The sequence below is a fragment of the Bos indicus genome, chromosome 1 (assembly GCF_029378745.1).
Source record: "Bos indicus isolate NIAB-ARS_2022 breed Sahiwal x Tharparkar chromosome 1, NIAB-ARS_B.indTharparkar_mat_pri_1.0, whole genome shotgun sequence".
Lineage (NCBI taxonomy): Eukaryota > Metazoa > Chordata > Mammalia > Artiodactyla > Bovidae > Bos > Bos indicus.
Genome location: NC_091760.1, coordinates 53,640,763 through 53,655,492, shown reverse-complemented (window position 1 = coordinate 53,655,492; position 14,730 = coordinate 53,640,763). Strand labels below are relative to the sequence as shown.

The following is a 14,730-nucleotide window of genomic DNA, read 5'->3' as shown; positions in this document are numbered from 1 at the left end:
AAGGTTCCAATGAAACGCCAGCTCCTCCATGGAGCTTAACATCAATGTAAGTTATCATAGTTATGCACAGATGAGTCAGGCATGTTTGCTTCTCTCAAAATACTTTGAATATCAAAACATGAAAAAAATGCATGTTTTAAACATTTGTTGGATCGAAAACAGTGCTAGGTAGAAAAAAGTAGAACACAAAACTGTTTTAAACACCAGTTACACTAAATTTTAAATGTATGTATAAATATATGTGTATGTTTATACATTTATATATGTAAATATATACACACATATACATATATATCTATTGACAGAGACAGAGACTGATAGGAATACTTGAGCTTGATGTTTATTAAGCTTCTAACATTTTTTTTTTTAATCAGGCAGGATGAGTACTTCTTTACAAAATTATTATAATGATACTTGTTAGGTTCATTATCTTTCATCAAGATGCTTGCTTGAGCTTAAACAGGTTCCCATTTTAAAACTTAACCACATTAGATCTAGTTGCAGGAGGTCAGCCAGTTGCTTCTCCTTCCTTTTCCTTTGTTGACTGGCTTAGTTGGAGGGGCCTGTTTCCAGGTCACGTCTGTCTAACCATAGTCATAGGTCATGAGCAGTCCAGGCATTGCTATAGATGACTATTAGATGGGTGAATCAATGATCTTCAAGATTCTTTCCACGCTTGTATTCTGAGATACGTTCCACTCATGAGACAGAAAAAATGCTTAAGGACACAGCAAAGTGCTGTTTGTTCTCTGCTCTAGGGTTTCCCTGGTGGCTCAGGCAATAAAGAATCTGTCTGCAATGCAAGAGACCCAGGTGTGATCCCTGGGTCAGGAAGATCTGGAGAAGGGACTGGCTTCCCACTCTAATATCCTTGCCTGAGGAGCCTGGCAGGCTATAGTCCGTGGGGTCGCAGAGTTGGACACAACTGAGCAACAAACACTTCTTTCACTAGCACCTTCACTGATGTCAAGCAACCAGTTTCTCCTTTTATTAACTCTGAACTGCCAAAAGATACTGTGTGGGGATTAGTACACTGGGCTTCTGATCCACATGCACCACTACCTCTGGGGCCTTGGACACAGCCCTTTCTGTCACCGAGTGTCTGTTTGCTCTATCTGTGAAATGATGAAGGTCAGGCTAGATGCTCTTTGAGCTTCTTTGCAGATGTAATGTAATTTCATAATTGATATGTGTGAAATATCCAAGGATTTTTTACCATATAATCACAGACACGTTTCAAAGTTAAGAAATTATTACACTAGAACTATTCACAAAAGAGTTTTTCCTTCATAAAGTGGTGTAGATATAAAATGGGAGCAGGAAGGGAGAAAATGCAGGAAGGTATGTGTGATTGAAGGATAGCCTGGCCCCATCACTTACTTCAACTCACCTTAATATTTTTTCTCTTCTGATGAATATTTCTCAAGTCTTAAAATTGTTACCTTTAGTAATATAAATCAAAAATTTTGAGAATCTCTTCTAGGAAATTAAAATGTTGGGATAGATTTTAAATATGCACACAAATTTAGATCAGTCTCAAAGTAGTAGAATATATCTCAAATATATGAACTCTAATAATCATTATAGAGATTTCTTAAGAGAGAGACTCTGAAGTCTAAACAAGAGAGCCCCATTTTAATTTCAAGGGACAAACTAATATTTGATATATGATACAAGTTCAAACTACCTTACAATTGTGCTCGTTTCATATGCTAGCAAGGTAATGCTTAAAATCCTTCAAGCTAGGCTTCAGCAGTACATGAACCAAGAACTTCCAGATGTACAAGCTGAATTTAGAAAAGGCAGAGGAACTAGAGGTTAAATTGCCAACATCCATTGGATCATAGAAAAAGCAAGAGAATTCCAGAAAAACATCTGCTTCATTTACTACACTAAACTGTGGAAAATTCTGAAAGAGATGGGAATACCAGACCACCTTACCTGCCTCCTGAGAAACCTGTATGAGGGTCAAGAAGCAACAGTTAGAACCGGACATGGAATAACGGACTGTTTCAAAGTTGGGAAAGGAGTATGTCAAGGCTATATATTGTCACCCTGGTTATTTTAACTTCTATGCAGAGGACATCATGTGAAATGCTGCAATGGATATATCTGTCACAAGCTGGAATCAAGACTGCCGGAAGAAATATCAACAACCTCAGATATATAGATGATACTCCCCTAATGGCAGAAAACAAAGAGGAACTAAAGAGCCTCTTGATGAAGGTGAAAGAGGAGAGTGAGAAAGCTGACTTAAAACTCAACATTAAGAAAACTAAGATCATGCCATCCAGTCCCATCACTTCATGACAAATAGATAGGGAAACAATGGAAACAGTGAGAGGCTATTTTCTTGGGCTTCAAAATCACTGAAGATGGTGATTGCAGCCATGAAATTAGGACACTTCTTCCTTGGAAGAAAAGCTATGACAAACCTGGACAGCATATTAAAAAGCCCAGACATCACTTTGCTGACACAGGTACATCTAGTCAAAGCTGTGATTTTTCCAGTAGTCATGTACAGTTGTGAGAGTTGGACCATGAAGAAAGCTGACTGCCAAAGAATTGGTGCTTTTGAACTGTGCTGTTGGAGAAGACTCTTGAGAGTCCTTGGACTGCAAGGAGATCAAACCAGTCAATCCTAAAGGAAATCAACCCTGAATATTCTTTGGAAGGACTGATGCTGAAGCTGAAGCTCCAATACTTTGGCCACCTGATGTGAAGAGCTAATTAATTGTACAAAACCCTGATGCTGAAAAAGACTGAAGGCAAGAGGAGAAGGGGGCAATAGAGGACAAGATGGTTCCATGGCTTCACCAACTCAATGGACATAAGTTTGAGCAGACTCTGGGAGATGGTGAAGGATGGGAAAGCCTGGCGTGCTGCAGTCCATGGAGTCACAAAAAGTTGGACATGACTTAGCAACTGAAAAAAAACTTGATTCCAGAGTTGCTTCTGTTATACATAATTGTTACTGTTTAAACAAGTATTTCTTTTCTAGTAATTAGTTTTTTTTTTTTTTTCTATTTTGATGGGTAGTCATAAATATTAACCACCAGCAGTGCAGGGATGATTTATATTCAAATTGTCAGACATCACTCTGTGAACACATAAAATAATTTAAATTTATTTAGAACCTTTTATCCTGAAGTGCTCTACACATATTTCCTTATAATCTGATTGCAGGCTATATATAGGCCTCTCCTACCTGAAACAGAGCAGCAACCAAAGTAATTAAAATAAAGAATATAGCTTCAAAACTGTAGAAGAAAGAAGGAAATGTATTTTTCACTTGTTTCTCTATGCTCTTATCCCTATAGGATTGGAGAATCCATGTTGACCAAATGCACCAGCACAAAAGTGGGATTGAATCTGCTCTAAAGGAAACCAAGGTATGTGACTTACTTCAGATGAGTCCGTGAGTCCATTTATTCATCTGTGAAGTACCTGTTAAGGGAAGACATGAAAGAAAAGTGGCGCAGTCCTTACCCTTGAGGAGTTTACTGATCAAATATACCATATTATATTTCAGCAGCCCTAAGATTTAAACCAACTAAATAAAGGTAACTATTTAAAAGATGTGGGTGTGTGTATATATATATATATATATAGTTTATTGCATACTTTATAGTATAGATATAGTTTATTTATATATGTAGGCGTGTTAGAATCATTTCATCATTCTTTCCTCTTTGAATCCCGAAGAATAACAGAGTGCCAGGCCAGCAATGCCTAGAACCTACAGCTTCCAGGCTTGCTGCCCTGCCAGGAATAGGGACTTTTGGAGACTACCACAAGGAAGCCAAGCTGGAGTAAGGTTCTGGTTCCCAGACTGGAGCTATAAGTTTGGTTTGGTTTGGTTTGAACGGTATAAGTTTATTTTCCCACAGTTGCAGAGGCTAGAAGACTGATATCAGGATGCCAGCTGACCAGGTTGTAGGGAGGGCTCTCTTCTTGGCCACATGCAGCCACTTACTCACTGTGTCCTCACATGGGGAAAGAGAGCTATGATATCTCTTCCTCATATTATAACAACACCAGTTCTGTGAGCTCCACTCTGATGACCTCATTTAATCAAAATCACCTCCTATAAGGCTCCAATACAGTCACTTGAGGGGAGATGGGGGAAAGGAAGGCATCATCATATTAATTTCGGAAAACACAATTCAATCATAGTAAGATTGCTCATGCCTAAGTATGAATCTGCTATAGAACCCCTTATTCCCTCTGAATACCACTCAAAACTGGCATCCTTTTTGTGTCACCCAATGATGTCACTGCAGACTAGAGCGATAAGTTTAATGATCTACTTCCAGCTGCAATATTCCAGTCATCTTTGAATTGTGCTTATAAGAAAATCATGTTATTCCCTTACCTACTTTGATTGTGAACTTTAAAGCAAATTCCACTCACACACATTTTGGATTTGCATAAGGACAAATAAATCAACTAACACTACCAGGTGCTTTTTAATTTTAACATTCTGCAGAGTGTGACTAAAATAATTCTCCTTGCAGACTTTTTTGTTACTGAAAATTTCAAACTGTTTCATCTTTTTTATTTGTAACTAAGAATTTGTGGGCTGAACAGAGGGAGATTTAACCCATTTAAAACTACTTTGGAAAATCATATTTGTGCATTCTTTGCCTATTAAAATTTCATGAAATTTCTAGGGATTTTTGGACAGACTTCATAATGAAATTAGTAGGACTCTGGAAAAGATTGGCAGCCGAGAAAAGTACATCAACAATCAGCTGGAGCACTTGGTTCAGGAATATCGTGCGGCTCAAGCCCAGCTGAGTGAGGTAACTGAAGAGTGATGCCTGGGGCTCATTCCAGTTCATGACTCTGATCCCTAAACTTGACACAGCACTTCTCTTCTAGAGGGTCATGCAGTACTTTTCACAAACAGCAGCACAGTAATTCTCTGCCCGCATTTGGAAGCAAACGGAACTTGTCATCTCCATTTTACGTGCGATAGAAATGACATCCTAGGAGTCTTTAAAATGCATTTCTTCATCTGATTGAAGTAAAAGAAGTCATATATTCCTTAGAAAAGGAACAGGGTGTCAGGACACCTGGTTTTGTTTCTAAGTCTGCTGTTAATTTACTGTCTGAGTAGGAGGAAGTAGAAGAGTATGCATATACATGTGTCGGGGGAAAAGACAGCCTTGCCATAATGGCTTACAACCACATAATAAGGGATATGAAAGCAAGACACATTCAAAGACAGCAGTTTAATTAATTAAATGAGCACATTTTTTGATCCTGTCAAAGTTTTAGAATTTCAACCAAAAATAAAATAAAAACCTTCATCCTTTGAAAGCAGCCATGCTTTGTTCCAACGGTAGGGATCTAATGACTTTTCTCTGGGATTTATGCTCCCCACTTTCCTGATGTTGAGGAAGACCACTAAGAGCACTTACCAATGTCAGTTGAAGGCAGACAAGGTTAGAAGGAGAAAAGAATGGGAATAAACTGGAGATACTTCTATATTAATACTTTTAGGAGTTCTCAAAGACGAAGCAGAAGCTAACCTTCACATTTTTTATTGTTTGTTTAATTAACTGTTTGCACATATACACACGTATTCATGGGTATTTTTATTTTTAAAATGCTGTAAAAAGTCTCTGATTAAAGCCACCCTGTATTTCTCAAACACTGATACTAAATAATTGTTAAATTAGTTCCCAAGAACATTTCTGTATTCTCATACTGCTTGTTAAATCTTACTAATTACTGATTCTGATGTTCTATTGTTTCTGAGAACGAGTTTTCTCTGCATAGCAGGCAGATTAGATCAACCAAGAGCCATTGTCTAAACTGTTGAGGAATGGCTGAGGACAAATTTTTATTGTGAACTGTGGCCCTGAGTGTTACACAGTCAGTACATGGTGGTTAAGGTAGTTCAGCCTTATATAGTGTTTTCATTAAACACATGGTGCCTGTTAGGAACATTCAAATAGCCGCTGTTAAAATGTCGCTTTTCACAAATGTATTCACAGACAAGGAAGGGGTTGTCATAGAATGATATGCAGAAATTGTAAATACAAAGAGGTCATATTTAAGTAATCTGCTTGTTTTGATTTTGCCATTAAACAAAATATTTTCTCCCTCAGGCAAGGGAGCGTTACCAGCAGGGAAACGGTGGAGTAACTGAAAGGACCAGAATCCTGTCTGAGGTACGCACGGTTCACCCAGATTCTCACCTGGCAGCAGGGCCCTGCTGTTGACAGCCATGGATGGGTTAATACTGCTACAGCCACAGTTGTTTACTTTAGTAATTGCTTCCTGTGGCTCTAAATCCTTTTCTTCAGGAGAAAAATCCCTAAATTTTCTTTTCAATGAATCAGTTAGATATTTATATACCTACTTATTTCCACAAAATGCCTAAAATTGTTTTACTAAATGTAATGTAAAATATGCTGATGATATTAGCACGTTTATAACCTTCCTTAATCTTTTTAAAAACATAATAATTATAATTAATATATAGAAGAGTTAAGTATTTACTTAAATGTCTATAGTAAATTTTAATATTAGTATTTAAGATATAATTTTTTAAATGATTGTTGTTGATAACTTGTATGTGATCCTATTTCTCTGTCCACAAATTGAGACGGGCATTTAACCCTTTCCCTTCTAAAGACTTTTTAGAAGGGATTTTTAGAGTATTTTTAGAATAGTCTAAAAAGAAGACTTTTTACAATGTTTACATACATTGTTGTATTTACTTTCATCATTTTGCAAGAAACAGAAGACCTAATATATATTAGTTATATTAATAATACATGTATTATATTTTATGTATTAGGTCTTACCTTTAAATATTTGTGTGTGTGTGTATATATATATATTAATAATATATACTCCCACTTCTCACTGAAGAGCTGAGAGGAAAAAAGACCTGAAAAGATCAGTAGCCAGTGTGGGACTAAAATCTAAGACTATCTTTGGATATACTCAAGTATAATTGTTACAAACTTTTCTGTATAGTGGGCTTCCTAGGTGGCTCAGTGGTAAAGAATCCACCTGCCAGTGCAGGAGACACAGGAGATGCGTGTTCAATCCCTGGGTCGGGAAGATCCCCTGGAGAAGGAAATGACAACCCACTTCAGGACTCTTGCCTGGAGAATTCCATGGACAGAGGTGGGCTCTAGTCCATGGGGCCACAAAGAGTCTGACATGACTGAGCAAACAGAGCACGCACACACACACACACCCACACACACACACATTTCTATACAATAGAATTAAGCTTTTTTCCTGGAGATTATTTGAGGAGTAAATAGTTATTTTAAAATAATAAAAATATTACTTTAGAAATACTTAGACTGTAGTCCTGTGGTGCTTCTAGGCAGATAAAACATTATACAGAACTAAAGTGCTCACTTACATTAGGTAAATTAACACTGGAAGGGAGTCCAGGGAACCATTTAGTTCTTTCGGAGTATGTAGTTATCCCCAGTTGTAACATTTCAGATGCCTGAACAAAATTAATTTGCTTTACTTGGATGTGCACTTTATTCCCAAGGAAGTTTTTACTCACCAGTATGATAAAAAATAAAGACTACTAAGTTACAATAATTATGGTTTGGTTCTAAATTGTATCAAAAATTTTTCAGTTTTTTAAAGGTGATACTTTCCACCAATATTAATTCTAGTTTGGAAGTTTGCTAATAACAGAGACTATAGTACAATTTTGAGTATGATGTAGAGTATATATAAGGGCCAGTATAGCAGCACAGTATGCTTCTTGGAGTTCATGGTTTGGATAAAGCAGTTAGAATATTTTTACATATAGCCATATGGCATAAATGTTATTTTTAGTGTCCTATAGTGGAAGAGGTGGCATATTCTCTTACAAAACTATAATATTAAGAAAGATACCTAGTAAATCTTTAGAATTAGCAAAGCTTTTAGGATGTTTATGGTATTTTAATTAATAACTAGTCATTAGAGACTTGCATGGTAGATGCTATGAGATAACTGCAAGGCTTGAGTGCCTAATGCCTAAAAAAAAAACAACTTAGATCTTTTTTATTCTATCATGTTATAACCTGAGAGAGTTAATGAGAAAGTAATTTGGTGATGTCAGTATCAGACTTTATTTTTTGGGGCTCCAAAATTACTGCAGATGGTGATTGCAGCCATGAAATTAAAAGAGGCTTACTCCTTGGAAGGAAAGTTATGACTAACCTAGATAGCATATTCAAAAGCAGAGACATTACTTTGCCAACAAAGGTCCGTCTAGTCAAGGCTATGGCTTTTCCTGTGGTCATGTATGGATGTGAGAGTTAGACTGTGAAGAAAGCTGAGCGCCGTAGAATTGCTGCTTTTGAACTGTGGTGTTGGAGAAGACTCTTGAGTCCCTTGGACTGCAAGGAGATCCAACCAGTCCATTCTAAAGGAGATCAGCCCTGGGATTTCTTTGGAAGGAATGATGCTAAAGCTGAAACTACAGTACTTTGGCCACCTCATGCAAAGAGTTGACTCATTGGAAAAGACTCTGATGCTGGGAGGGATTAGGGGCAGGAGGAGAAGGGGACAACAGAGGATGAGATGTCTGGATGGCATCACCGACTCGATGGACGTGAGTCTGAGTGAACTCCAGGAGTTGGTGATGGACAGGGAGGCCTGGCGTGCTGCAATTCCTGGGGTCGCAAAGAGTCAGACATGACTGAGCGACTGAACTGCACTGAACTGACTGAACAATAGGAGCATGCTTAGAAGATAAAAAGCTTAGCATGTCTGCATACTTTATCTTATTGTTCAAATTGGGAAGCCCAAATTATGTCCAGGATACTGCTAATATCTTTGTATCCCTTTATGTGTGTATTATGTCTGAATTATTTGTCTTAATACGTCATTCAAAAATTTGGAAGTTTCTTTAAAATCCAATGCTCATGAGAACTTTTGTTTTCAATGAAAGGTTACAGAAGAGCTAGAAAAGGTGAAACAAGAAATGGAAGAAAAAGGCAGCAGTATGACCGACGGTGGTAAGTACACACGAATTTTAAGAAGAAAATAAGCAAAAGTGTCTCTCCTTAAGAAATGTATTTTTTAGAAGGTATTAATAAATAGGAAGTCTCCTTTTTAAAATGAATTTGTTTGAAGGAGGGGTACATGGTACAAAAATGATGTCTGATAATCAGTATACTATTTTCCTTATAAATGAGCTGAGAAGAGTCATTTTTACTATCATTCAGGATTTTATTCAAACTATATCTGTTCGGATTCATTTTGATATTTGGCAAAACTAATACAATTATGTAAAGTTTAAAAATAAAATAAAATTTAAAAAAAAAAAGAAAGAAAGAAATAGGATATGCCTGTTTAAAAAAAAAAGTAATATTTTGTTCTGTTTTCATCCAGTGAGATTCATCATTCCATTTTATGGTACAAAAACAGTCAGTGTAGGTGGTAATGTGATGACTCCCTTTTTCACTCACCCTCAGTAGGCCTGATAGTCAAGGGTCAGATAGGGAAGAATTAATATTCCGACAGTAATCATCCTCCATTGTGAGCTAGTTACTTTGACATGGCCTGGTGGTGATTGCCCAAAGGCCTTTCTATGTTCTAGAAAGATTTTAGAGTGTTAATGGTACATACTGAGTGATCTTTCAAAAGGTGATGTATAGAGGGTTTGCAGTATGTTTGAATGAGCCCATTAGCTGTGTCTCAAAGTAATTCTTTTTTCCCTTTGCATCCCTTTTTTAATCTCCTTTCTCCCATAGTATCCTTTTTTCCTTAGACAAATATACTAGCCCATTAAAAAATACTGAAGAAATCATTATACACCCCTTTAGCAATTCTTCCTCTAGAAAAGAAGTTCAGCCTCAGTACATCAAATGCTACATCATTTCCCAGCCTAGAAATTTCAGGTGTTTAAAATGCCACAGCAAAACTGTGTGAATGTCAGTAAATTGTTGGCTGTTTTTAACCCTATTTTTGGCTTAAGACAAAGTGAGGAAAATGTCATACCATTCTGTAATAAACTGATACTCCAAATGAAAATTTTTATTCCATGTTATTTTCATTCTGCAGCTCCTCTGGTGAAGATTAAACAGAGCTTAACAAAGCTGAAGCAAGAAACCATTCAGATGGACATTAGAATCGGTGTTGTGGAACACACATTACTCCAGTCGAAACTGAAGGAAAAGTCCAACATGACAAGAGACATGCATGCCACAATCATTCCAGAATCTGCAATAGGCTCTTATTAAAACATACCATTTATCATGCTTCTGATTATTGGTTTTTTATAGAAAATCATATTTCATGTTGCATAGATTACAAAGCACAGTTATTCCTCTTAAAGCATGTTGATGGGTATTTTTTTACATATATACACACACATTGTATCATGATGATTATGGATGGTCAAAACTTTTAAATTGAATATAATATTTAATAAAGTAATTTAAAATTCTCACTTTCAAAGCAGCTTTCACTAATCATTACATATAGTAAAGCCCTGACCTGGTGGCTCACTGTTCTTATGGTTCCTTGCATTTGAGAGAGAGGAACGTGGTTCAGAGTGGGTAGGACCCATGCTTTCTGCAGGTGCTGCTGCTGCTGTCAGCACGTGGACCTTTGGGACAAGCCAGCCCCTTCCATTTGATACACACACAGTCATCTCAAGTGCTTCTGCTCCCAGACGCAGCCAGCAATGGCTGGGAATTCTTTCCAAAATTCCAAACTACCCTTGCCTCAACTTTATGGTTACCTAAAATTACATTTTTTTAAAAAAAGCATTAGAATAAAACTTCAGTATCTTTATTAACATTTGAAGTTTATTATTTACCATGACCATTTCATGACTAAACTGATTTTATATCTACTATGATCTAAGGTTCCCTGATAAAAAATAAATATTTCAGTCATGTTTGATTATGTTTCTGTAGTGAATTAAAAGGTGTATACATTTCTCAGTTCTACTTTCTTCTGTGGTATCAGATATACTAAAGAATCATTTTGTAGCAGAAGGAAGGATAGCAAGTCATGTCACAATCATCCTCCTGGTACTGGCAGTCTTTACTTACATATCTTACTGAGCAACTTTCTCATCTGGGATTTCTAAGTTGGTGACATAAGCAATATGAGAGTGACCAGACTTGCAACTGGGGGAAACTGATGAGATGTGCTCAAACCAGAAGACAGCCCACACTTATTTTTTGAAAATAAGGGGGAAACAAGGATCTAGTGATAAATTTTTATTAAAATACTATATATATGTGTGTGTGTATGCATATATATGTATATATATATGACAGAAAAAATAAAATCCCCTTATTTTTCATTCGAGTATTTTATTTCCACCCTGCTTTATTTTTAGCCTTTACTTTCCATATATATACCCTCACACACACAAATCATTTTCTTTCAAACTTTCTAGTTTAAGATTACATTTAGATAAATCAGTATGCATAAACTATTCTTTTACTCAAGAGTGAAAGTGAAAGTCCTGTCTGCCTCTTTGTGACCCCATGGACTATACACTCCATGGAATTCTCCAGGCCAGAACACTTTAGTGGGTAGCCTTTCCCTTCTCCAGGGGATCTTCCCAACCCAGGGATCAAACCCAGGTCTCCCATGTTGCAGGTAGATTCTTTACCAGCTGAGCTATCAGGGAAGCCCATTACTCAAGAGGGTGGCAATCAATACAGTGGCAAAGTCAGTTTATTTAATTTGGGATAATAGGTAGTTTGAAATGAAGTCCCACATTTTTCCCGTCCTTTATGGTCATTGGGAGGCACAGAACAGAAAGACCAAAACCTAACATTTGGACCCACAAACTTAACAGCAGTTTCCTTGGAACTTATTTGCATAGGTATTGTCTTGACTAAATAGTAATGTGACAAATTCAATCAATGCAAAGACCCCTTCTAGATAAATGAGAGCTCTCCATAAAATGTGCTTTTACTCAGAAACAAAGTGCACTCTTTATTTCATGCAAATGCAATAATCTAAGAACTTCCAATAACTAGTGTAAGCAACCTATTTTTACTTCCTTTGAAATAATCCAGTTTACTCAGGTTGGGCCAGGTGGTCCTCCTCTCAGTTCCCATAGAGCCCTGTGAATAACAGAACTTGTACTATATTGTCATTATTTTTTCCTCCATCATCTCTAATAGATTGAGCTACTTGAAGATAAGGAGAAAATCTTTCTTGTTTCTGTGTTCCTAAACAGTGTCAGGCTTTATTTTTGGGGGCTCCAAAATCACTGCAGATGGTGACTGCAGCCATGAAATTAAAAGACGCTTACTCCTTGGAAGAAAAGTTATGACCAACCTAGATAGCATATTCAAAATCAAAGACATTACTTTGCCAACAAAGGTCCATCTAGTCAAGGCTATGGTTTTTCAGTCGTCATGTATGTATGTGAGAGCTGGACTGTGAGGAAAGCTGAGCACCGAAGAATTGCTGCCTTTGAACTGTGGTGTTGGAGAAGACTCTTGAGAGTCCCTTGGACTGCAAGGAGATCCAACCAGTCCATTCTGAAGGAGATCAGCCCTGGGATTTCTTTGGAAGGAATGATGCTAAAGCTGGAACTCCAGTACTTTGGCCATCTCATGCGAAGAGTTGACTCATTGGAAAAGACTGATGCTGGGAGGGATTGGGGGCAGGAGGAGAAGGGGATGACAGAGGATGAGATGGCTGGATGGCATCACTGACTCAATGGACGTGAGTCTGAGTGAACTCCAGGAGTTGGTGATGGACAGGGAGGCCTGGCGTGCTGCAATTCCTGGGGTCGCAAAGAGTCAGACATGACTGAGCGACTGAACAGAACTGAACTGAACCAGGTCCTAGCACATAGGGTGTGAGTTAGTAAGTGAATGGGTAGATGTATCGTGCAGTTCCAGAGTATACTGCAGGTCCTATTCTACAGCAGATTAATGTTACCAAGTCTGAGATCTGACACAGTTTCAAGGCAGTAATTATAGGTCCAGGATTGGAATTGGCAGCATTAGTATGAACTCATGGATTTTTCATACATTTAGATTAATTGAAAATATAAATATTTATAGATATAGAAATACAAATACATATATACATGTGTTTACTAGTTCTGTCCTCTAAGAGTGTCTAGAAACAGTCACAGTAGATAGCAATGAGAATACCTAGCACTTAGATCTTGGTTTCTAAATTTTCTACTTAACGAAAAAAAAAATGAAAACAGATTTCTTAGAAAAATTACTAATTCCTGGGCTAGGTCAGGGAAAGCACAGATGAGCCCAGAATTCTTTGCCAGATAGTAAGGACATGTGCAAAGAAATGATGAGGATATGGCTAAAGGACATAGACTGTAGAATATCATACTAGCCAATCTGGGACAACTGAGCATCAAAACAAATAATTATAGTAATAAGTTATAACCCAGAGAATAAAACAACAAACTATGAATCCATATTGCTGTTGCTAAGTTGCTTCAGTTGTGTCCAACTCTATGTGACCCCATAGACGGCAGCCCACCAGGCTCCCCCGTCCCTGGGATTCTCCAGGCAAGAACACTGGAGTGGGTTGCCATTTCCTTCTCCAATGCATGAAAGTGAAAAGTGAAAGTGAAGTCATTCAGTCATCTCTGACTCTTAGCGACCCCATGGACTGCAGCCCACAAGGCTCCTCTGTCCATGGGATTTTCCAGGCAAGAATACTGGAGTGGGGTGCCATTGTCTTCTCCGATGAGTCCATACAGGTAGAGATAAATGAATCAATGGCAGAAGAGAAGGGTCCTCCCGGTACAATAACAGCTAAAGTAAAAGAAATATGGCATTTAGAAATCACCATCTGGCAACTGCCATGCAGGTGTATCTCACAGATACTGCAGGTTCAATCCCAGGCTACCACCATAAAGTGAATAACACAATAAAGTATATCACATGAATTTTTTAGTTTCCCAGAGCATGTAAAGGTTATGTTCACAATAAACTGTAGTCTCTATTGTCTGCAATAACATTGTCTTTTAAAACTACATTGTACTATATTGTATATATTTTAATTAAAAAATACTGTATTGCTAAAAACTGCTAACCATCATCTGAGGTTACAAGTCATAGTAATAGAATCAAGGCCCACTCATCAGGTTGTGAACAAGAAGTTTAACTGTGAATAAATTGTGGACTTTCCTGGTGGCTCAGACTGTCTGTCTGCAATGCAGGAGACCCGGGTTTGATCTATGTGTTGGGAAGATTCCCTGGAGAAGGAAATGGAAGCCCACTCCAGTATTCTTGCCTGGAAAATCCCATGGACAGCGGAGCCTGGTAGGCTACCGTTCATGGAGTCGCAAAGAGTTGGACACGACTGAGTGACTTCACTTCACTTTTCACTTCCCAGGATGGTTGAGAAAGGATAGACAGGAAGGAGGGGAGAGGAAAGGTCTCCACTTCTGCTGGTACTTTTTAAATAGTCAAGAAGGAAAAGTACTCTTCAAGCAGAAAATTGAGAGACAAATTTGGATAATAGCTAATTATCTTGAGTAGCAAATAAGAAGGAATTTGATGGAGGAAAAAAAGATCACTAATCAGGGAATTTCCTCGTGTTCCAGTGATTAGGCTTCCATGCTTCCTCTGCAGAGGGCATGGGCTTAATGCTTGGTCAAGAACCAAGATTCCAAATGCCACATGGCATGGCCAAAAAGGAAAAAAAAAAAGATCACTGATCATATAATAATAATAGTAAACATTTGAAGAATTAACTTTTCTTAATAATTACCCAAATGAAGCACAG

The 14,730-nt window shown here is 37.6% G+C and overlaps 1 protein-coding gene across 1 annotated transcript in view; it reads left to right on the top strand.

The window, feature by feature from the left end:
- IFT57 (intraflagellar transport 57) overlaps positions 1-11,302 on the top strand; it is a 74,356-nt gene extending 63,054 nt beyond the window's left edge. The window contains exons 7-11 of the mRNA XM_070787383.1: positions 3,321-3,392; positions 4,674-4,805; positions 6,120-6,182; positions 8,933-8,999; positions 10,048-11,302. Coding sequence (XP_070643484.1) covers positions 3,321-3,392; positions 4,674-4,805; positions 6,120-6,182; positions 8,933-8,999; positions 10,048-10,226 — 513 coding nt within the window. The 3' untranslated portion in view covers positions 10,227-11,302. The remainder of the gene's footprint in view (positions 1-3,320; positions 3,393-4,673; positions 4,806-6,119; positions 6,183-8,932; positions 9,000-10,047) is intronic.
- Positions 11,303-14,730: the final 3,428 nt, after the last annotated feature.